Source organism: Lepidochelys olivacea (genome assembly GCF_965140295.1).
Source record: "Lepidochelys olivacea isolate rLepOli2 genome assembly, chromosome: 7".
Taxonomy (NCBI): Eukaryota; Metazoa; Chordata; order Testudines; family Cheloniidae; genus Lepidochelys; species Lepidochelys olivacea.
The window spans coordinates 97,202,350-97,227,935 of record NC_140417.1 but is presented as its reverse complement, the minus strand read 5'-3'; the positions used below and the strand labels follow the sequence as shown (position 1 = coordinate 97,227,935).

The 25,586-nt window shown below is 39.5% G+C and overlaps 1 protein-coding gene across 8 annotated transcripts in view; it reads right to left on the bottom strand.

Annotated features, from left to right (window-relative positions):
- CFAP46 (cilia and flagella associated protein 46) overlaps nucleotides 1-25,586 on the bottom strand; it is a 141,270-nt gene that overhangs the window by 67,604 nt on the left and 48,080 nt on the right. For all 8 annotated transcript variants that reach the window (XR_014712519.1, XM_084635260.1, XM_084635258.1 and 5 more), the window contains exons 19-27: nucleotides 22,636-22,848; nucleotides 20,544-20,763; nucleotides 20,124-20,273; nucleotides 19,200-19,304; nucleotides 14,352-14,533; nucleotides 10,941-11,072; nucleotides 9,052-9,217; nucleotides 3,395-3,479; nucleotides 787-925 (exon numbers count right to left, since the gene is read on the bottom strand). Coding sequence is in view for 7 of the 8 variants with exons in the window: in XM_084635260.1 (XP_084491386.1) it covers nucleotides 787-925; nucleotides 3,395-3,479; nucleotides 9,052-9,217; nucleotides 10,941-11,072; nucleotides 14,352-14,533; nucleotides 19,200-19,304; nucleotides 20,124-20,273; nucleotides 20,544-20,763; nucleotides 22,636-22,848 (1,392 nt within the window). In the remaining variant the exon portion in view is untranslated. The remainder of the gene's footprint in view (nucleotides 1-786; nucleotides 926-3,394; nucleotides 3,480-9,051; nucleotides 9,218-10,940; nucleotides 11,073-14,351; nucleotides 14,534-19,199; nucleotides 19,305-20,123; nucleotides 20,274-20,543; nucleotides 20,764-22,635; nucleotides 22,849-25,586) is intronic.

Below are 25,586 nucleotides of genomic sequence, written 5' to 3'. Positions count from 1 at the left end.
CAACATTGTCTGGAGGGTTTACTTAGAGAAGTAACATATCATTAGCAAGCTCCTATCTTGGCAGATGATATAAAATAGACAGGTGTCATGAATACTAGTCAGGACAAAGAAATAATAAAGAGGGGAGCTGGAGAGGTTAAAACATGTGTGGAACTCTCTTTGAAAAATGCAAGGATAACAAAATCGGGGGGAAATAACTGACATTATATATTTTATATTATTATTTTATTACAGTAGTGATCAAAAGGAGCACAAAGTCTAAATTAGAGGTACATATGCATAGAGAGGGAAGACTAAGCTGCCTGAGATCTCATTCTCCTTAGCTCAACTTCATTTCAATGGGTAATTTGAATCGTAACTCATCCTGTGATCACATCTAAAAAGCTTTTCTTACAACATCTTGCTTTTAAAATCTGGACTTCAGATAGTAATTAGAAGAGAAGGAAACAGAGCAAAGTAAGATCCATAATCAAATAGTTGAAAAGGTTATACAGTACCTACTTAGGAACTTTTTTAAAGATGACCTACACAAACATTATAAACATTTTAATTATAAGAAGCAATCAAAGATCAAGCCTTTCTTTGATACTCAAAAGCAGTGTGAAGGGGCAGGGAAAAGATACAATATTGTCTTCTGTTATAAAAATTGTCAGCTCAACAAAAAGGCAACCTCTATACTATTTTATTAATGTAAAATATATATTTAAATATTATCCATATTTTTATATTTCTCAAGAGTCAGGATGCTTAAAATGTTTCAGTAAAAAAAGAGATCAACCAACTTACAGTCTATGTTTAGTTCGAGGCAGAACTTGAATGGCTTCATCTAACACTTTTAGTCCTGTCTCCCAGTCACTTTTATCAGCATACATGTGGAATAATAACCCATACAGGGATGTCCTTAATGTCAGATCCTCTTCAGTACCTTTGAAATACATTCAAATGATAAATTAACATTGTAACATGCAGCCATCCCACAAAAATATTAGGAGGACTTGTGGCACCTTAGAGACTAACCAATTTATTAGAGCATAAGCTTTCGTGAGCTACAGCTCACTTCCTCAGATGCATATCGTGGAAACTGCAGCAGGCTTTATATATACACAGAGAATATGAAACAATACCTATTCCCACCCCACTGTCCTGCTGGTAATAGCTTATCTAAAGTGATTTCCAGCACAAATCCAGGTTTTCTCACCCTCCACCCCCCCACACAAATTCACTCTCCTGCTGGTGATAGCCCATCCAAAGTGACAACTCTTTACACAATGTGCATGACAATCAAGCTGGGCTATTTCCTGCACAAATCCAGGTTCTCACATCCCCCCCACCCCCATACACACACAAACTCACTCTCCTGCTGGTAATAGCTCATCCAAACTGACCACTCTTCAAGTTAAAATCCAAGTTAAACCAGAACATCTGGGGGGTGGGGCAGGAAAAAACAAGAGGAAACAGGCTACCTTGCATAATGACTTAGCCACTCCAAGTCTCTATTTAAGCCTAAATTAATAGTATCCAATTTGCAAATGAATTCCAATTCAGCAGTTTCTCGCTGGAGTCTGGATTTGAAGTTTTTTTGTTTTAAGATAGCGACCTTCATGTCTGTGATCGCGTGACCAGAGAGATTGAAGTGTTCTCCGACTGGTTTATGAATGTTATAATTCTTGACATCTGATTTGTGTCCATTTATTCTTTTACGTAGAGACTGTCCAGTTTGACCAATGTACATGGCAGAGGGGCATTGCTGGCACATGATGGCATATATCACATTGGTGGATGTGCAGGTGAACGAGCCTCTGATAGTGTGGCTGATGTTATTAGGCCCTGTGATGGTGTCCCCTGAATAGATATGTGGGCACAGTTGGCAACGGGCTTTGTTGCAAGGATAAGTTCCTGGGTTAGTGGTTCTGTTGTGTGGTATGTGGTTGTTGGTGAGTATTTGCTTCAGGTTGCGGGGCTGTCTGTAGGCAAGGACTGGCCTGTCTCCCAAGATTTGTGAGAGTGTTGGGTCATCCTTTAGGATAGGTTGTAGATCCTTAATAATGCGTTGGAGGGGTTTTAGTTGGGGGCTGAAGGTGACGGCTAGTGGCGTTCTGTTATTTTCTTTGTTAGGCCTGTCCTGTAGTAGGTAACTTCTGGGAACTCTTAAGTTACCTACTACAGGACAGGCCTAACAAAGAAAATAACAGAACGCCACTAGCCGTCACCTTCAGCCCCCAACTAAAACCCCTCCAACGCATTATTAAGGATCTACAACCTATCCTAAAGGATGACCCAACACTCTCACAAATCTTGGGAGACAGGCCAGTCCTTGCCTACAGACAGCCCCGCAACCTGAAGCAAATACTCACCAACAACCACATACCACACAACAGAACCACTAACCCAGGAACTTATCCTTGCAACAAAGCCCGTTGCCAACTGTGCCCACATATCTATTCAGGGGACACCATCACAGGGCCTAATAACATCAGCCACACTATCAGAGGCTCGTTCACCTGCACATCCACCAATGTGATATATGCCATCATGTGCCAGCAATGCCCCTCTGCCATGTACATTGGTCAAACTGGACAGTCTCTACGTAAAAGAATAAATGGACACAAATCAGATGTCAAGAATTATAACATTCATAAACCAGTCGGAGAACACTTCAATCTCTCTGGTCACGCGATCACAGACATGAAGGTCGCTATCTTAAAACAAAAAAACTTCAAATCCAGACTCCAGCGAGAAACTGCTGAATTGGAATTCATTTGCAAATTGGATACTATTAATTTAGGCTTAAATAGAGACTTGGAGTGGCTAAGTCATTATGCAAGGTAGCCTGTTTCCTCTTGTTTTTTCCTACCCCCCCCCCCCAGATGTTCTGGTTTAACTTGGATTTTAACTTGAAGAGTGGTCAGTTTGGATGAGCTATTACCAGCAGGAGAGTGAGTTTGTGTGTGTATGGGGGTGGGGGGGATGTGAGAACCTGGATTTGTGCAGGAAATAGCCCAGCTTGATTGTCATGCACATTGTGTAAAGAGTTGTCACTTTGGATGGGCTATCACCAGCAGGAGAGTGAATTTGTGTGGGGGGGTGGAGGGTGAGAAAACCTGGATTTGTGCTGGAAATCACTTTAGATAAGCTATTACCAGCAGGACAGTGGGGTGGGAATAGGTATTGTTTCATATTCTCTGTGTATATATAAAGCCTGCTGCAGTTTCCACGATATGCATCTGAGGAAGTGAGCTGTAGCTCACGAAAGCTTATGCTCTAATAAATTGGTTAGTCTCTAAGGTGCCACAAGTCCTCCTTTTCTTTTTGCGAATACAGACTAACACGGCTGTTACTCTGAAACAAAAATATTAGACTATTCATTTTTGCATGACAAGAATAAAACACATGCCTGGGAGAAAATGACCTTCTGATGATCCACTACTTTGAAAATCCTTTGTAGGCCATTGATGAAGCTGCAACGTATTTTCTGTTCCCTAAAAAGAAAAAGAAAAGTAGTGCATACATTTTTGTTAGCACAACTCTTCAAGCTCTGGTCCTGTTTTCTATGTATAAATAGGATCAATTTAATTATAATATTTAAACTATTAATACACTAAGAGTAATAATCATTAATTGAGAGGGTGATTAGGTCAGTTAATAAGAATATGGGAGTTGAAAACTAAAACAACTATTTTCCTCCAAATCAATGTTTCTAATGGCATAGTGTATTACACAATTGCACTGATTAATACAATGAACTACACAATACTTTCCCATACCATAATGTTGCTTGAGGTAACTAGATTTTGTCAGTCCTGTCTTGGCTTAGCTGGCTTTAGTTTGTAACTGGATGACCACAAATATCACAGAATTAAGGGATTTTTGCATGGATTTTTTTCATCTTGTTTCCAATGTGACCGACCCCAAAGCTAATATTCTCTGAGCACCTGGCTGTTTCCACATGCAAACCCCAAAGGTATGGTTCTGCTGGTATACTGACCACAAATTACATAGGGACTGGGCTAGTAAATTCTCTAAACTAGAGTTATAGCTGTTGGACAACGGATCAGTTTTGGACAGGCCAACACATGTCTTCCTAGAAGTGATGGAATATCTAGGCTTTACACTGAGAGTTGAGGAGAACCCCAACATAGCTTACAGTAATTGGACATTAGTTTTTAAAGCTCTTAGTCCTTAGCAGAGTTGGTCCTTATCTCAACCTCAAATTTTGTTTTGATTCAGATACCACTCACCTTTCCAGGATGGTACACATCTTAAACCAGCTGTCAACTGTGCCTTTGCAGTGTTGGATCACTGTATTACCCTGCCCACCTGACATATATCTTAGGAACATATGAATTACTATACTGGATCAGTATACAGAAGTTGTTAGTGTGCACCATTTTCTGTCTCTGATAGTAGTCAGTACAATATGCTTCAAAGAAATCCTGAAGTGGACATCTATGGCCTGACCTGCCTGTAAGGGCAACTAACCACTATCACTCTGTGGTTTTCATATGTTCTGAAGCATGAGCGTTTATAACCTTTCTAAAAAAAAAAAAAAGGGGTTTTGTTCTGTCTAATGCATATGTGTGGATGTTTTCATGATCCACATAAATGTCTAAATCTTTTTTATGACTCCTATTAAGGTTTTAGCCCAAATTATATCCTCTGACAATGAGTTCCATAAGTTAATTATGAGTCATATAAAAAAGCATTTCCTTTTATCACTTTTAAATGTATTGCCTTGTTAAGCTCTGGAAATAACCAGACCCTTAGCAAAAAGTGTCTAGTGGCAGTAGCTACTGTGATGGGGCTAGGCCAGATGGCTATAGAAAAGTAGTGGGAGATAGATATATTAGCTCCAGGCTAAACAAATCCCTGGTACCAGGATAAGTGAAATGGCAGCTTCTCCAGGTCAATTAAGACACCTGGGGCCAATTAAGAACCTTCCAGAAGGCAGGGAGAACGCTAGGTTGATTGGGACACCTGAAGCCAATCAGGGGCTGGCTGAAACTAGTTAAAAGCTTCCCACTTAGTCAGGTGGGTATGCATGTCAGGAGCTGTACTGTTAGAGAGACTGAGTAGTACACACCGTATCAGGCACAAGGAAGGAGGCCCTGAGGTAAGGGTGAAGTGGAACTTGAGGAAGTGAGGGCTGCTGTGGGGGAAGTAGCCCAGGGAACTGTGCATGTCATGTTTCTAAAAGGTCAGCTACCATAGCTGATACTATTAGGGTCCCTGGGCTGGAGTCCGGAGTAGAGGGTGGGCCTGGGCTCCCTTTGCCCCCTGATTAATCACTGAGACTGGGAGACAACAGAGACTGTGCAAGGAAGGATAACTTCTCCTCACCTCCCTTACTGGCTTATGATGAAAATGGCTCAGTAGACTGTGACCCTTGTCCCTAGAGAGAGAAGGGTTACGTGGAGGGTCACAGTGAGCCTCTGAGGCTAGCGAAATCTGCCAGGAAACGCGGGACCCATGGAGGCAAGGACAGAGCTTTGTCACAGTAACTTATCTATAAGACATCAGAACTCTTAAGTTTACAACTGTTCTCATCATTATACTTTCAAGTACAGAGTAACACTCATCAATTTTGTCTTCTAATCACTTTGAAAGAGCAGACCAGACATCACGCTTCTGATTTATATACTACTTGGGGTGGAAATAAAATTCAGTTTTTTGTTCTTTATTATACTCTGTTACTACATGATCTAAGATGCAGCCTGAAACTGAAATGGTACACTCTGGTATTACTGAGCCTGAATGCAAAATATATGAACAAGATTTTAAGGGCCTGATGCAAAACGCATTGACATGAAAGGAAAGACTTCAATGGGAAATGTATTAGTTTTCTAAAGAGAGAATTCTAAAAACTCCAAGTGCTTTTGAAGAACAAAAAGAAAAATGTCTCAATAAATAGATGGTTATGTTTCATCACGACAGTGTGCACATATCAGGAGATGATCTGTTGGTCCCTTCTGGCCTTAAACTCCATGGCTCTACGAGATTTGAAGAAAATTAACATGATACCATCTAGAACGCAGCAAGTATTTCCTATCTACTACTAGATGGTATTTAGAAAGGTGCCTATTTCCACATTGTGTAAAGGGTTTTACTGAAAAGGTTTAAGAAGTATTTCATGTTATTATTGACTCTTAACACCCTTTCGGTTATAGTTTTCCCCTCAAAACTGTTGAATATTTTGTTGAATATCAGCCCCCTCTGAAGAAAGTATGTACAATAAAAACTCTTTCAGGCAGGTGGAAGAGAAATCCGATATTCTGCAGTTATGAGGAAAAAACAGTTACTCACCTTCTCGTAAGGTGTTGTTCTTCGAGATGTCTTGCTTATGTCCATTCCAATCAGGTGTGTGTGTGCCGTGTGCACGCCAGCCAGAAGATTTTTCCTTTAGCAGCATCTGTAGGGTCGGCCTGGGCGCTCCCTGGAGTTGTGCCTTCATGGCGCCCAATATAGGGTCCTGCCAACCCACCACCCCCTTAATTCCTTCTTGCCAGCTACTCCAACAGAGGGGTAGGAGGGCGGGTATTGGAATGGACATGAACAACACATCCTGAAGAACAATAGTTACAAGAAGGTGAGTAACTGTTTCTTCTTCAAGTGATTGTTCATGTTCATTCCAATCAGGTGACTCCCAAGCCCAAGTTTAGGAGGTGGGGTCGGAGTCGTCCACTGATTGTAGCACTGTTCTCCCAAAGGCCGCATCGTCTCTGGCTTGCTGAGTGATTGCATAGTGCGTGGTGAAAATGTGTATGGAGGACCATGTTGCTGCTCTGCAGATTTCCCTGGGTGGGAACCTGCGCCAGGAATGCTGCTGAGGAGGCCTGAGCCTTGATGGAGTGCGCGGTGATGGAAGGAGCGGGCACCTTTGCCAAGCTATAGCAATCCTGAATACATGACATGATCCATGACGAGATATGCTGAGAGGAGACAGGAAGACCTTTCATTCTGTCTGCCACTGCCAAGAATAATTGGACAGAACTTCAGAACAGTTTCGTTCTCTCAATGTAGAAGGCTAGCGCTCTGCAGACATCCAGTGAAGCCTCTGCTCCCTGGCGCTGGAGTGCAGCTTAGGATAGAATACAGGGAGGAAGATATCCTGGTTGATGTGAAATTGGGAGACAACCTTTGGGAGAAAAGCCGGGTGAAGCCTGAGCTGAACCTTGCCCTTATGGACTACTGTGTAAGGGGGCTCTGAATTTAGGGCCCTGAGCTCAGACACCCTTCTGGTTGAGGTTATCGCTACCAGAAATGCCACCTTGTATGAGAGAGAGAGCAGGGAGCACGTCGCCAAGGGCTCAAATGGCGGTCCCATAAGTCTGGAAAGGACCAGATTGAGGTCCCAAGCCAGGACAGGCTGTTGGACCTGTGGGTATAGTCTGTCGAGACCTTTAAGGAAACAGCTGACTATCTGGTTAGCAAAGACTGAACAGTCCTCTGCGCCTGTGTGGAAGGCAGAGATGGTGGCCAAGTGAACCACTATTGATGACATGGACAGCCCCTGCTGCTTGAGATGGAAAAGATAGTCCAGTATAAGTGGCACCAAGGCGAGCGTTGGGGACAGAATGTGCTGCACCGACCAGATTGAAAATCTCTTCCACTTGGCAAGGTAGGTAGCTGTTGTAGAGGGTTTCCTGCTGCCAAGGAGAACTTGTCTGACTTGATCAGAGCACGAGAGCTCCACTGCATTCAGCCATGGAGCTTCTACGCTGTAAGGTGGAGCGACTCGAAGTTTGGATATTGGTGGGGGAGCAGGAATCGATGAGACCCTGGGAGGTGGAAGAGCCGAGGTGATGTGGATTGAATTGGGGTCTCCCTGCTGCAGGCTCCTTGGGCTTGGAAGGGGGAGAGTGACCCCCTCCAGCCTTTTCTTTTTGTGGGGCACTGGGGACTGAGACTGATGCCGCACAGAAGACTGTCTATGGATGGAGCGTGGCGGTGCCGTGACTCCTTGGGGTCCTTCCTCGGCACCAGCTAACACACCATCAGCGCCGGATCACTGCGCACAAACAAGGAGGTGCTGGGTGTGGGTTCTGCTGACCCTAGGTCGGATTGTGGCTGGAGTGCCGCCTTCATTAAAAGGATCTTGAGTCTTTGATCTTGGTCCTTTAAGGTCCTAGGGTGGAACCCTTTGCAAATTCTGCACTTCTTCTTGTGGTGGCTCTCCTTGAGACACCACAGACAGGAAGAGTGTGGGTCACTTTTTTAGGCATAAACTATCCACAGTCCTCACAGAGCTTGAATCCTGGGGATCAGGCATACCCCGGACCCTGGGAAGCGTTGGTGAGGGGAGGGCTGGGGGAGGAACCCAAAAGGAAACTTAAGAACTACTACCTGACTACTACAAACTATAAACATAAAGAGTGGACACTGCCCAAATGTGCTTGCAATGCAAGAGCAACAGTTTGTTCCAGCTAGCCATCACCAGCGGTAAGAAGGAAGTAAGGCGGTGGCGGGTCGGCAGGGCCCTATATTTGGCGCTGTGAAGGCGCAACTCCAGTAGGTGTCCGGGCCGATCCCATGGACACTGCTAAGGGAAAAGTATTCCAGGTGGCGTGCATGCGGCATGCACACACCTGACTGGAATGGACATGAACGAGCACTCAAAGAAGAACCTCTGTTCACTGGAGATTTTCTTTGAATATGTCCTGTAGATCAAGAGCACTATGACCAACTATCACCACCAATCTGCAAGTTACTGGCTGATTTTTCCCATATTTTCTTATATTAATATTTTGTATTAATACCATTTTGTAAACCTCAGAAAGGGACACCTGAAAGTTGTAAGTTGCAGCAAATCTTTTTGAAGAAAACAGTTCCAGCTGAGAGGCTATTGATGAGGTGCGTCAACGTGTGTTCAGATGAGAGGAATATAAGTGCTCATAAAAGATGCTAGACTGATAAACTCGAAGTTTTCTCCTCTCCCGCAGGAAAGAGAATCCTGAAGTAAACATCCCTAATTTCAAATAAAGCAACATTGTGCTTCAAAATCACAACTGGTCAGTAAATTCTACTAAAATATTGCTACTTATTAGATAATCTTACCTGCTTAATTTTAGATTCTGCTTTAATGATGTTTTTGAGAATTGTTTCTGTGGGCTCTTTAAGCTGTTCTCTGTCTAGTGAAGAACCTATAAAAGGTAAACATGCATTCCAGAAGTGTCTAGCTGCCAGCATTACAAGGGTACAGTTTCCTGTTTCACCTGCATATCTGAGGGAGAAAAGTATGATTAAACTGAGAAAAGACTGCCATTCATGCTGAACTGCATGCTGTAGTCAATGTCTGCTAAGCATAACCATGGAACCACCCAACTCAGCTCCCTTTGTGTCCTAATCAGGATTTATATATGTCTCCCTCAGATGAGAGGCTTTTGAATTAACCCCTATAGAAAGCATTTTCCATTTTGGGTAATGAATATGTTCACACCCACAAATAGCGGCTGTAAGAAATAAGTAAAAAGATATCCTTTTATATGATATCAGTAACATCTATGTGTTATATTTAATTGTAACCCATTTGAAGAGTCTTTATTACTAAAACTGTTGAATTTGTACTTGGGAATCATAACAAAACTCTCTATTTTTAAACTATTGTGTTTTGTCTACCAACCATGTTAATGTCTCATTACAGTATCATTTAACAAAAAAAAAAAAAACCTCTTAAACTACTATGTGGTTTCACACAGTATAATGAAGTACTGAAGTAATACGAAGACACAACTTGAATGTCCCTAGTTCCATACAAGAATAGTTTCTGTGACAATATTCCATGCTATTGCTATTTTTGTGTCCTGAAATTAGTAATTCTTTCCCAGTTGTGGTACCATGTCATCTTTCTACTCAGTGGCTTAAATCCCATCATATAGCTATAAGTAGGAATCTTGTGAAATAACAGACTGTTACCAGATGATGATGCCTAAGGCTTGCTCACTATGCTTACCAGAATGGTCATGGTTTCTGACAAAGCTATGCAATTTTAGCATTTTTTAAGTCTGTATTTCCTTTCATATAACTTGTCACTGGATATATTATTATAGCCAATGTTTTGTAAACAATATTTCTTGCTTCCCTCTTAGAATCTCTGTCCAGCTATGCCAAACTCAGTACAGAACACTTGATTTTGTATGAAGAAGTCTCTGTTCATCACTTGCATTTAAAAGAGCACAGAATTGTTTGCTTTAACTGGATATCCCCAAAGATTCTGTTTCCTCGAACTTATCCCGTCACACACTTCTTACTGGCTGATGGAAGGGAAAGAGCTGGAATATTGGCAGTCTCAGGTTAGAGCTTCAGATTCTCATCTATTAAAAATTCATATCCTATCTACTTTTGACTGCCAGTGGGACCAATTATTTTCTCCTTTTGTTTGGAAGACTGATATTTTTTACTGTCCCCAGTACTATTTCCTACAACTATTAGATCAGGGATCAGCAATCTTTGGCACGTGGTCCATCTGGGAAATCCGCCGGCACATCCCTTGGTCCACGCTGCTTCCCACAGCCCCCATTGGCCTGGAACGGCAAACCGTGGCCAGTGGGAGCTGCGACTGGCTGAACCTGTAGGATGCTGCAGGTAAACAAACTGTCCTGGCCCACCAGTGGATTTCCCTGATGAGCCGCATGCCAAAGGTTGCCGATCCCTGTATTAGATAATAGGTTCTCCCTCATTTTGGATCTGTGGCTTCACCTTCATTGATTAGTAGTGACTTTAAAGATACTCATTTTGAAGCTCTAGCATCCAGCTATATGGGAGACATGAGTATTCAGTATTTTTCTGAACTGGAAGGTTTCACAAGATTGTTTGTTAAGTATTTCAGCCCACAAGCCACCTCTTGGAAAAGAAGAATATGTTGATCTGATTCCAAAATAGGAATTATATCAAAATTTAAAGCTGCATTAAATTATTCTGCTGAGCCCCATCAAAATACAACATACCTTGCACTTTGAACAAAGGCTTTTGATGCTGCTAAGCGCAAATGTTTTTTTCCAGCCAAATTTTCCATGATACTCCTCCCCTGTATACAAGCAGCAGTGCTTAACATTTCTTGTCTTGCTGTGTAATCATCCCTGCATAAAGACAAATAATTCACAATGTGTTCTAATCTTTCAGAGTGAGAATGCATCCATTCCCATTGACTGTTTGTCTTTTACAAAATGGTGGTGTTACAGACTCTACTTAAACATTTATTCAGTTTCTACCAAAACTAAAAACTAAATTTGAAAACTTTTTTTTATAATCAGATACCAAATTATGAAACTAATATGCGGTGTAGCTTCACTCAAACATTACTCTATACTTTATACTCTACCTTTCTGGTTCTGTAAAATAATACTGTAATTATATTAGGGATACATTACAGAGATAAAATATGTTAAGGCTAGGACCCTCAGTTTGAGAAACACTGGTCTCCCCCATGAAATCTGTATAGTATAGGTAAAAGCACATGGAAGACCAGATTTCATGGGGGGGTGGAGAGGGGAAGGCCAGATTTCACGGTCCGTGACGCATTTTTCTTGGCCATGAATTTGGAAGGGCCCTATATATGTTATACCAACATGAACGCTTGTGTGCACAGCGGTATGTCAGTGGGAGAGCTTCTCCCACCACTATAGCTTCTGCCATTCACGGAGGTGCTGACAGGACAGCTTTCTCCTGTTGGCATAGACCATCTTCACCAGACATGCTGGCAGTAGCGCAACTGCATCGATATACTGCGCCGCTGCAGCACTCTACATGTAGACATGTCCTAACACTAATGCAGCTTTCTCTGTCTCTCTTGTTCTCTCTTTTTATATACACACACACACACGCAAATGCAAAACCCTATTCAGACTTTTACTGGGGCTCCAAGATTAGGCCACAATCTTTTATGACCTCCCACTTCAAAGTATTTCCAAGGCTGCATAATATAAAATGGGAATTGACTGCCTAGGAAGGAGTACTGAGGAACGGGATATAGGGGTCATAATGGATCACAAGCTAAATATGAGTCAACAGTATAACACTGTTGCAAAAAAAGCAAACATCATTCTGGGATGTATTCGCAGGAATGATGTAAGCAAGACACAAGATGGAATTCTTCTGCTCTACTCCTCTCTGATTAGGCCTCAACTGGAGTATTGTGTCCAGTTCTGGGCACCACATTTCAAGAAAGATGTGGACAAACTGGAGAAAGTCCAAAAAAGATCAAAAGTGATTAAAGGGCTAGAAGACATGACCTATGAGGGAAGATTGAAAAAATTGGGTTTGTTTAGTTTGGAGAAGAGAAGAATGAGGGGGGACCTGATAACAGTTTTCAAGTACATAAAAGGTTGTTACAAGGAAGAGGGAGAAAAATTATGTTCCTTAACCTCTGAAGATAGGACAAGAAGCAATGGCCTTAAATTGCAGCAAGGGTGATTTAGGTTGGACATTAGGAGAAACTTCCTAACTGTCAGGGCAGTTAAGAACTAGAATAAATTGCCTAGTGAGGTTGTAGAATCTGAATATTTGGAGATTTTTAAGAGCAGGTTAAACAAACACCTGTCAGGGATGGACTAGGTAATTCTTAGTCCTGCCATGCATGTGACTGGACTAGATGAGGTCTCTTACAGTCCTACCATTCTATGATTCTAAAAAACACTGACAGTTGTTAGTGAGAACTTTAAACTTAGGCAGCAACTTTAAACAATAGAACTATGTACAAGGCTCCAGATGAGCCCACTTCTGATCTTCTCCCTGTGAATTTATTCAGGGTGGGGTGGACTGAAAGAGAGGTCAGTTCAAGCAAAGAAAGAAATCATGTAAAAATGTTCCATTCTGAGACATTTGGATCTCAAAGCTTTAAGAGAAAAAGGATAATATATGTATTTTTGCAGGGAAAAAAATTCTGTTGTATCTATATTATGCAAACTTTTAAAAACCAAACTGTATGCATAGAAGAGAATAAAAAGAAACATTTTCAAAGTGAACTTATTTTTATTGCATTACCAGGTCCACCTGGCCTAGCACCTACCCTTTAGAGCAAAAACTATTATGCAATAATGATTATGACCACTAGAGGTTACCAGTGTTCCACTGTTCACTTTTACACTGAAAAAATGAAAACCAAAGCAACTTTAAGCCGTATTTTACCCTAATGTTGCTCTTTAACATACCAAAATGAAAAATGAGTATTGTTTGCATTTACACGGGAGAAATTGACACATCCTGGACTAAAGTTGTGTGTCAAAGATGAAAATATTTTATCCATTCATTGTTTTATGAATTGAAAAGCCTTCAGAGAGCTGCTCTCTATCTATGATATTCAAGATCTCTATTTATTTGAATGTCTCATTTTGCTGAAAGATTTGAAAAAAATGTAGAAAGTCAATTTCCTAGTGAATGGCTGCAGCTGATAAAGAGCACATGTTTTTCCAGTTAAGGTTAATGTCAGCATTTAATTATGCTCAAAATTTTCCATCCAGAATTACCTTTTCCCCTGACAGTATAAAAACATTATTATTAACTGGGCTAATTTCATCCATTTTTGGTCAAAACACATTTCCTTTTTGGGCTGCATTTATACATCTGGGGATCTTCCTTTCTGGATGATAGGACTGTATCAGCAGATCCTCAATCTAGTGTGGAAGTTGCCTTAATCCCAGATATGAAGCCAGTTTTCAGACTTCAACTCCTTTGTTAACAGTCTCAGTGCACCTAGGTACTGCAACATAAATGACAAAGCCCATCTTATATGGGCTACCTCCATCTCCATCCCCCATGTGGGGAAAGAGTAGCTGCCACTGGGCTCGGGCTCCTCCTCCCACAGAAGTGGTCAGGGAATGGATGAGCAAAGATGTGGGCAGTCTTGGCACCACCTCCAAACTGCGTAAATTCAGTCCATGCATCAAACCCAGTGCAGTTAGGGACACAATCCTGCATCACCAGAAGGGCTAGCACAGATTACCTTCCACCTGGAATGAAGTGAAAGCAGGAACAAGATTGTGAATGTTAGAGGCCCTAATTTAGGTGAGCACATGCTTAACTTTAAGCATATGATTTACTTCAATGGGCCTTTAGCATGTGTTTACATGTTTTCTTGAACTGAGTCAAGGACACTCAATCTGCTTCCTGCATTGCTCCTTACTCAGGCTGCATTGTAAGGTTATAATCTAGCCCTCAATGCTCAAACGGTGCTGGAACTGCTAACCACAATAGAGTGAGTAAGAGGGAAGTTTCACCTTTTACTCTTAAATACAGTTTTTTACTCCTTAAACCAGATCCTTACCTCTAACAATTTTGATTATATAATCACAAAAATGTACGTATCTTACTGAATGCTTTGATGTTATTTTATGTAATCATGGAAAATTCTGTATACTTACATTTCATGTTTCTTCACATCTGTATCATACAAAACTGCATCATCTAGTTGTAAGGTTCTTTGGGAACAAGTCATCACTATTTCATGATCATGTGACGCATACGCAAAATTTGTAAGTCGTGTCAATGTCTGCAATTCCACTAATGGATCTGACCAGTTGCATTCTAAAGTCATTTTCACCAACTGCAAATAATAGCAAAAGAAATATGTTCTCTTATGCTCTAATTTTGATTGTCAATCACTTTTCATACACAGTATGCAAGGATATATTAAATATTTTATAAGTTATGCAACAACTTTGTAAAGATTCAAAGAAAACAACATATATAAAGGTATGATTACATAATTCTATTTCTGTCCTTCACTTCGTACTGCCCCATATATGATATGACTTTCTCACTATCAGTGTAGAAGATAAGCCCTGATTCAAATAGCAGTTTGCAGACCCACCACCCTTTTTGATTCAAATCATCCTGATTCCCACAAACACAAACTTTTAAAAAATGTATATACAGTAATTTAAAGTTATCCCATCTTCTCTTTGTTGGTCTTTTAGATTGCAAAATCTTTGGAACACAGCCTATCTTTGCATCTTGTATAATATCAAACACACTGTGTTCACAACACAAACAAAAAGTTACTAATTACAGGCAAAGAAAAATATGGAATGTGACCTACAGAATTAGAATTGGGAAAGAAAAGTTATTTATGATGACTATAGTTCTTGAAGAACACTGTTGGCATAGTATCAGAGGGGTAGCCGTGTTAGTCTGGATCTGTAAAAGTGGCAAAGAGTCCTGTGGCACCTTATAGACTAACAGACGTATTGGAGCATAAGCTTTTGTGGGTGAATACCCACTTCGTCGGATGCATGTTGGCATAGATTCCTACTCTTGGCATATGCCTGCAATCCATACATTGAGTCAGAATCTTCTAAAAAGAAGACGTGTATTGGGGCTTGGTGCTGAATGCCAAACAGAAGGACTGAGGTTTCCAACTTTATTTTTAATTCTTTCACCTACTGAAACCTCTATTAGAGCCAAATAAGAGGAGTCAGATTTTAAAAATGGTGCATTCAACATTATATTCTGTTTCTGAAACTAACAAAATTATCATTTGAATCTTTAAGCTGGCCCTGAGGATCTGTGGGACAATTTACTCAAAGAACTATAGTTAATGGTGTGCAACATTTCTGCAAACAGCAAGGATACTTATATATAGGCTTAGTTATATGTCTAGATAGTAGCTAAGGGTCTTCTTAACATACAGACCATGTAACCTGAATTCCCTGGTATTTGAGTAAAGCTTAGTGAAAATTACTGAGTTGGTTGGTGGATTGGTACAGGGGAAATTTAGTCAGGATTTTGGGGGGTTGCAGCATCATTTTAGTTTATGAAACTGGGTACGCGAGCTCAGCCATCAAGACCTAGATCTCATGAACTCTGTGGAGACTTATGCCTACTAAGAATCCAATCTTTAGGGACAGTTGAAGAGCAACTGGCTATGAACACAAAAACTAATAGCAAAGACTGTTTTAAGTAAAACAATCAGGTTTTTTAAGTGACAAATCTGAGGAACTGTTCCAGACTGAGACGTACAGGAGGTTTTGGAAAAACATGATAAATTAAAGAGCAATACATCACCAGGACAAGATGATATTCACTGAAGAGTTCTGAACTCTACTAACAGAACTACTAACTGTGGTACATAACCTATCACTTAAATCACCCACTGTGCCAAATGACAGGAGGGTACCTAATGTAATGTTAATTTTTTTAAAAAGCCACACAATTACAGGCTGGTCAGAATAACTTCAGTACCAGGCAAACTGGATGAAACTATAGTAAAGAACAATATTATCAGACACACACAAACATGATATGTTGGGATAGAGTTAACATGGCTTTTGTAATGGGAAATCATGCCTCACCAATCTATTAGAATTCTCTGAGGGAGTCAACAAGCATGTGGATAGGGGTGATCCAGTTGACATAGCGTACGTGGACCTTCAGAAAGCCTTTGACAAGGTCCCACACCAAAGGCTCTTTAGCAAACTAAACAGTATGGGATAAGAGGGAAGGTCCTCAGATGGATCAACAACTCGTTAGAAGACAGGAAACAAAGGGTAGTTTTCAGTTTTCACAATGGAGAGTGGTAAACATAAGGGTCTCCCAAGGTTCTGTACAGGCACCTGTGTTGTTCAACATGTTCATAAAATGATCTGGAAAAAGGGCTGAATAGTGAGGTGGCAAAATTTGCAAATGATGCAAAATTCCTCAAGATAGTTAAGTCCTAAGATGACTGCAAAGACTCACAAAGGAATCTCACCTAGCTGGGTGACTGCGTGACAAAATGACAAATGTAATTCAGTGCTGATAAGTGCAAAGCAATGCGCATTGAAAAACGTAATTCAAACTACACATACAAAACTATAGGGTCTAAATGATCTGTTACCACTCAAAGAGATCTTGAAGTCATGAATAGTTCTCTGAATACATCCGCTCAATGTGCAGCAGCAGTCAAAAAAGCTAACAGTTAGGAACCATTAGGAAAGGGATAGATAATAAGGCAGAAAATATCATAAAGCCACTGTATAAATCCATGGTACACCCACACTATGAATACTGCATACAATTCTGGTCGCCTCATCTCAAAATAGATATATTAGAATTGGAAGAGGTATAGAGAGCGGCAACGGGAATGATTAGGGATATGGAACACCTTCCATACAAGGAGAGACAAAAAAAGACTGGGACTGTTCAGCTTTGAAAAGAGACAACTCAGAGGGGATATGACAGCGGTCTATAAAATCATGACTGGTGTGGAGAAAGTGAATAGAAAAGTGTTATTTATCCCTTTCCATAATACAAGCACTAAGGGTCACCAAATGAAATTAATAGGCAACTGGTTTAAAACAAACAAAAGGAAGTATTTCTTCATACAACAGTCAACTTCTGGAACTCACTGCCAAGGGATCTTGTGAAAGATAAAAAAAATTAGGTTAAAAAAATGAGGTAAGTTCCTGGAGGATATCTCTATAAACAGCTATTAGCCAAGATGCTCAGGGACGCAACCTCATGTTCCAGGTGTCCCTAAACTTACAACTGCCAAACGCTGGGACTAGATAACAGGTGATGGATTACTCAACATTGTCCTGTTCTGTTCATTATCTCTGAAGCGTCTGGCAATGGCCACTGTCAGAAGACAGGATACTGGGCTAAATGGACCATTGGTCTGACACAGTATGGCCATTCTTATGTTCTTAATTTCTCATGGTATCCTTAGAAGACCTTACTGTACTAAGTTTATATATTATTGTGGGCTGTGATCATGTGTAACCTCTCTGGGGGTAGTTGTGAGATTTGGGAATTTAAATGACTACACTGAAAATGTGCTAGACATGTACGAACTTTGGGACAATAAGTGTTAATTGGATTTCCTGGGCAAACCCTACAGCAAGGATAATGCAAAATTTCCCAACTCTCGTTATACAAAAATCAAGACTTTTGAAGCTATGACCTGAGAAGAGGGTTTGTCTGCCAATTACCTGTTACACAAGGCCACGATTAAAGGCTCAAGCTGTATAAAAAAAATGGCTGATCTGCCCAGTCTGGGTTCTGGTTCTAAGATGGATATGTACTAATATCCACTTGTGGTTTTTAAAAGCCTGAAACTTACAAGAGCAAGAGGTTGGAACTGAGGGTGACCTCTGGTAAGCTTTTTAGCATGAATGTAGTTTTTCTTTTTTAATATGTTTTCTATGTAATGCTTCTACCTCAAGGATAAATGTGTTTGCTTATAAGGAGCTTAAAACTGGAGGGAATACACTAGTCATAGCCCTCCAAGGGAAAGCAAAGTGAAGGCACAGGCCTTTTGGGCAATCTGGCTTGGTGGGGATATCCAAGTGTACAGCAGGGAACTGTGCCACCTTTAAGTCCCTGGTCAGGAGGGAGAGAGATGTGAGTTTCCACCAAAAGAGGTAATTGCTGAGAGCCAGAAGCCTGAAGTCAGTGCCCTTGGTGGACCATGGAGGGGGAGTATAGCCCTGCCCTGAAACTGGGGGATACAGCTGATACCCTGTACTGTGGATGGTATACAGATATGACTACAAAATAGACTGACAGAACTCAAAGACAACTTTGACATCTTGGGATATAGGCCAGATTCTGTCACCCTGACTCATGCTTAGTAACTCAATGGGGTTACATTTGGAGAATGGCACTAATCAACATGAATAATGGTGGCAAAATCTGCCCCAAAACAAATAGTCACATACTAAAGAAATTGTGGATAGTGATGCATTACTGCCTTCCTGAGACACAAATAATGAAAACCTCTTCATGTTCCCTTAAATGGCCACAGGTTCTATTTATGCCCCACTCTCAAGACCTCAAGAAGTGACTAGAGAATGCTTGAGGTATGTGTTGGTTTGGGTTTTTGTACAGTATTTTCAGCACAGAGCATCTGTTAAGTTGTCATCTTTGCCACAGAGATGAGAGGCCAGAAGTGTGGTCTGATGTTGAATGCAACTTTACCAGAATCTGGCAGCTCCCAGCACAACTTGGTAGAATATCAGGGGGAATCTTGCACTCCCACTATTTTATTGTACCCATTTTGTGGTTAAATGTAGAGATTTAATCTCCAGGGATGTCAATTTACTAATTGTTGTGATCATTACCTTAACTTTAAAAAGTTTTAAAAGAAAATAAAAAACAGTATAGCTCTCTAACAGAAATAATTTTGTATCCAACTATGCAAAACAGAGATTACAGAAAGATACCAGCAACATCTACAGTATGTAGACATACATATTATCACAAGAAAAACCTAGTAAAATAAAGCTAAATACCTGAGACAAACTGGGAACAATAAAGTCCATGAGCCCCAAGCCATTACATGAGTACATTTCCAAAGCAACAAGAACTTTTGTGATTGGATTTTGTCCCTCGCCAGTCTGAGAAGCAAGCAATTTCACATTTATTCCAAACTTTATGCAGATATAAACATTATAAAATAATGTAAATTCATTAATTAGACAAAGGATATATTTTAACTATGTTTGGGAATATATATGTAGAACTCTCATTGGCATTAAAGGGTCATTTAGCTAAAAGAAAAACTGTTCACCTGTTTTTTACTGTGTTCCTAAAATGTAAATTTTTATAGTTTTTATACATTTAATTTCATTCATAACTCCTGTCAAATCAAAACTCCAATAGTTTCAATATGAAAGAGAATAGCAACTATACAATGAATATATATACATATATATGCTACAAAATTCTGAGATCATGGTTTTATTAGATATATTTTATTTTTATGTTTTTATTTAAAACAGGCATTCCCATTGAAATACACCAGCAAGAACAAAAATTCAAATTAATAATATAATTCAAATTAATAATAATATTCTTACTTATATAATGCAAATATCAATATTATATGTTTATTGAAATATGCTTGAGGTCTCTTAGCATTTTATAACTCTATAAATGTATATCTTTAAAAGATGGTATAGTTATGATGTCATCATATGACAGTTACCGCTATTTATTTCTTGTAGCTAAAAACGGAAGGTAGAAATAAAATAAACTCAAGAGAGTCATTTCTACACCCCATGCAAAAAACTAGTTGTCCTTTGTAATGTGTTGATTGGAACAACCAAATCTTATTTTCCATATTGCATTCAAAAAGTGTACATATTCTCATATTTTCCATAGTTAAGTATGTTATATGTATTCATTTTTCACATATGATTTCACAGAATCTATACCTCATCATCAGTTCCAAGTTTATGCCCAATTTGTTGCTGAAGTAACTGTTTTGCTTTCACCCAGGTAGCAATGATCTGTTGTCGTACAGCAATAGGTACCAGTTCATTAGGTATGTTTCTATTTGTCAAATTCAGGGCAAATTCACAAACCTAAAATCCAAGAATAAAATTAAACTTAGAACATGAATCCATAGCCCAGCACTTGTTATGAATACAATGCATTCCTCAGAGGGTATGCTGAGAATACCGCATATCTATCTGTCTAACATCTCTATGAGGCAACTGAGTTAAAGGATAAAGGCTCTAATTTTCCAACTTGAGCTGTGAGTGTGTACTTGTGTGTGTGTATGGTGGGGAGAGGTTTTTTCCCCCTCCAAATATAGTGGTTTGATAGGAAACAGAGCAATGAGAACTTTGTACCTCTAAGGCCGCTTTAATATCAGGGAGTCCATTTGGATCCACTGACAAAGGTTGGACACTGTTTGTTTTTTCAAGCCCCTTTATTGAGGACCTTTTACTTTTGTCTGTTGCTGCATCTATCTTTTTCTTCTCATCAGTTTTCAAAACTGATTTTGGAATCCAACAAAGAATTAGGCCTCGAGCCAAAGCATTACATAACATCACCAAAACAACAGTATTTCTGAAAGACAAAACAAAAAGACGAAGTGTAAGAAACATCTCCTTAGAGTAAAATAAAGATGGCACAGAAAGATGATTAACACTTCTCTAAATTCTAAGTTTCCCTTGGAAAGCAAACTTATGAAACATTTGCAAAATAACCTTAAAGAAACACTTTCACATTGGAGAAAAAGTTAAAATATACCAAAGTTAAGCTTAGCTAAATTTAGCCTTCATGGTTTTTCATAATGTCCTTTTCCAAGGTGTTCTACATTAAGATCTGCCATTGCTTCCTGGAAAATATTCTATTTATGAAACCTTTTGTCTATGTATCAGTTCAAGATTTTTATTACTCCTCTACGCTCTCACTTGTATTAATAAGAGTATTTGCACAAAAACACTCTTATGTCAACTCCTCTTATGTGAAATCACACTTCTTTATTTGTAACATTGCATTAATTTCTACAACAATCAATTGTTGAGTTGCAATTAACAACAGCTATAGCAGATATTCCTTCTGGTAAAGCACAGATCTCACAGTAGCTGTGGTGCCCCTATTATTAACTTTTCTTTCCCCGTTAATGTGCATTTTACATAACTACATGAGGTCCTGGCAAAGGTGACTCCAGAACAAAAGATGATTACTGCTTCCTTGGCGTACTCTAATCTGAGAAAAAAATGTTCTTCTGTGTAGACTACTGGAAACAATATTAAGGCACATATTGTAGAAAGTGAGTACCAGAAGTAGTAAATGGAGTTTAATTTTTTTATTTGACTTTTTGCCATAAGTCAGGCATCCTTTTTTTTCTGCCACCTGTGGTTTAATAAAGTATTGCCACTGTCAGTGATGGAGTCCCCATCATCACTGTTGCATTCTTCCTAAATGCTAGCAGTACTGGTATTGCCATATTCCTCATCCAAAATTCCATCTCTCCGATAATCAACAGCATCCTCACTTCCTCCATATCAGTATCAACAATACCTGTTTGTTTTTATTGAAAAACTTTCTTCTGGGTCTCCAAGATTCTAAGTGATTAGCTCAAAACTAAGAATGGCAACTACATACGGTACAAGTTAGAGTTAACACATTTTTGCAAAGAGATAGTGATTAAAGCTATTGTACTAACTTTTTGTTCCCATTCATGAGTTTTCAATTTCAGAGGCAAGATGGGATTCTTTATACCAGATCTTATAAGAGAAGATATTCCTACACTGCATTCCTCTCCTTATCATGTTCAGTGAAGCCTGACTTGGATCTTTACTGATACTAATTATTCAGACTTTAGTGATGATTTAATGGCAGTTACAGGTTTATGGATATCCCCTGGACTGCAACCAACTACTGTGTGTTTTCCTTTTACTTTCTTTCCCTCCCCCCGCTTTAAATTTTACAAAGCTTTTACATTCATAAAAATTAATAGACCACACTTGCTTTGATTATTAAACATTTACAACAAATATAATGCATTAAATTTGAAAGAGATGGACATCAAGTGAATACATTTCAGGGCACCCTGCTTTGGCAAGACAGTGTGCAGAGTAAGCTTTTCCTTTTGATTAGCCACAGAAGCCCTGCTGCCACTCCAAACTAAAAAGACCAGATCAGCTTTGTATAGTCACTCTTTAATAAGGTTTAGACAGGGCAGAGTGAATATCATGCAGTGTTAGACTGGGGAACTTCATTTTAAACCAACTAATCCACTATACCATCTCAAATATCCATGCACAAATCAAATAAAACACTAACAACATTTCTTTAGTGCTATTGGAATATGGCACAATGAAAAAGTGATTTATGATTAGTGAAAAAATATTTTTAGAATTTATTTTTAGCTTCATAAAAGGCTTAATAGAAAAGAGAAAGGTAATAATCAAACTCAACCATCATACTTACCCACTGTGTCCAGTATTCTTGATTGCACTGAGAAGACTCTGCAGGGACTCAACAATCTCTCGCTGTCTTCCTGAAGCTATAAGATGTTTATTGTGATTTAAGACATACACCACTGTGTTGTGAACAATCCAGGCCTCATTTAACTCTTCTCCCATTTCTGCAGCCCGCAGAAAGTTTTCCATAGCATATTGGGATAAGTGGTCTATCCAGATACTATAAAATTAATATTAAGTAGCTATTATTCCAAAACTACAAAACCAAAACGAATATATTCTAAGAACTAGAATTTACAAGCACTCTTGCTTGACCCAGCAACCATTTTTTAAACACAGTATTTTGTATGGAATTTTCTAATTGTTTGTTTGTTTTTTAACTATGAAATAGATGGGGGGAAGAGAGAAGAAGGAAAATCAACATAAGGAACATCAGTCTCCAGAACGCTAAAACACTGTCATCCAAAATAATGCAAATAGTGTGTTCAATAATCCAAATCTAATGTCTTATCCCCAGGGCACCTTATAAAGTGTCCATGAGTCCATGTCTCAGTCCCAGAGCTCATTACAAACTTCAGGTTAAAACTATAATTGAATATAGATTTTTAGTGTCCATTTAATTTTGCAGCACATTCCTAGCTTGCCTATCTGGATAGTTAGGTTAAAGTGCACAGGAGGGCACCCCAATGCTGCACATGTATCAAGAATTCATAGATTTTTATGACCACAAGGGACCATTATGATAATCTGTCTTGACCTCCTCCATAATACAAATCATAGAATCAATCCAGTAATTTCTGCATCAAGTCCATAACTATTGTACTTTCTATACAGCAGGCTCATAATTACTGTTCCGTCTATGTTGAGCACATGCATGGAAGCACATCCTTCTGACAGGTGTCGTACATAGCTAAGTGCTTGCTGCCTAGGAAAACATTCTCCCACTACTTCTAGTGTCACTGGTCTGGGGACAGTGGGGTGAAAAAGCTTAACTGCTCAGCATATGTCTGGAACCGTCAAGGACATTTTGGTGCCACATCTCACATCTTTAAATTGCTTTTTTTTCCCCTCGTGCCACATAGTTGATTGAAAATGAGAAGTAAAGGAATTGATGTAAAACTAGCTTGGAACCCTAGAACTCCACAGAGGGGAATAGTCCAAAATCACTTGATAACATGAAGAAGACTGTCGAGAATTCTGCAGCAGCACAGTTAGCAAGCAGTTTGGAATCTGCATCAGCATACTTCTAAAAATAATTCTTTGTATAGTAGACTAAAAATTACAGTATAAACACAAGTATCCTCAAAATAACAAAAGGAGAGGGATAGATGAGTTCAAGGTCAATACAACTGATGTAAAGAAGATGTTTCTGACACATATTGCCTATGACACAGGAAAGGAACTAAGGCTGGTTTGGGACACAGTCCCTCTCACGAAACACTCGAATCCCTGATGGGCTCTACATGTAGCCAAATGCTCACTACTTTCTAGTTTCAGAGTAACAGCCGTGTTAGTCTGTATTCGCAAAAAGAAAAGGAGTACTTGTGGCACCTTAGAGACTAACCAATTTATTTGAGCATGAGCTTGAATCCGATGAAGTGAGCTGTAGCTCACGAAAGCTCATGCTCAAATAAACTGGTTAGTCTCTAAGGTGCCACAAGTACTCCTTTTCTTTTTACTTTCTAGTTGCAATCTTGTGGCACCAAGGCGCATACACTCCTAAAAGTAGAACAGCAACTTTTTATACTGGAGGAAGCATTGTCTAATCATAGAGACTTTAAGCTTCAAATCATGATGAAATTGAATGTGAGTAGAAGTATTAGCATCCCTTAGTTGATGTGTCTTTAATTATTTCTTTTTAGATCCTTCTTTAATGAAAGCTTTTCCTGAGAGCATATTGAATAAAGACGGCCAGAGGATGCCCTAATTATTTTAATAAGGACCCACCACATACTTTAGCTTCTTCAGGGTCTATGCTAATTTATCTGAACTGAGAGTGTCCCTCCACTACATGAAATATTGCTGAGCCACTCTGACCTTCCTGCTGCAAACCTGATACATGGTGCCAGGAACTTCCAAGCAGTATTTTCAGTGGCAGGGGTTCACAATGTCATGTCCCATGCATCAAATGTATTTTTTATTTAACAAATGCATGTCTCCATGCCTTCTAAAATATCCCCAGGTGTTTGGAATTCTTTGCTTCATTTTTAATTAAGATAACATTTTCCCCAAAAAAGAAAAGGAGTACTTGTGGCAAATTTATTAGTCTAAGGTGCCACAAGTACTCCTTTTCTTTTTGCGAATACAGACTAACACGGCTGCTACTCTGAAACCTGTCATTTTCCCCCAAGTGCTTCACGGTAATACAATAATAAAACAAATCTTTTAACTATAAAATCAGTTTTGAGGATGCACACTCCACTTATTAATCTCAAGGCAGCATAACTCAAAATACAGCTAACATTTTTATACAGCCTTACATGGCCACATGGAATCTGATTGCTTCATTCATCTGACCAAAACATTTCATTGTTGTTAACTGTATTACTGCAATGCCTACAGCCCCCAACTGAAATCAGGGTTTTACTATGCTAGTATAGACAGACAGTGTAAGACACAGTCCCTTCTGCAATAATATAATTACACAAAACAGACAAATGGTGGGATGGTACACAGAGAGATGCATTAACTTGCCCAAGGTCACACAGCGGTTAGTGGCAGATCTTGGAAGAGAATCAGGTCTCCTGTGTCCCCTATTACTGGCCTCTTTCCAAATCTGCACAGTAGTCAAAATATTTTTAAATATTCACCAGTATCAAAAATAAAAGCAGATTTTCTGCTGTCCTCTACTCCTTGTGCATTGCTCAGACAGTGTAAAGGGAGTAGAGACTGGCCATAGGCCCCCATCAAGCATACATCCAACAGAGCTCCTAAGTCTCTCTCCCAAAAACTATAGGA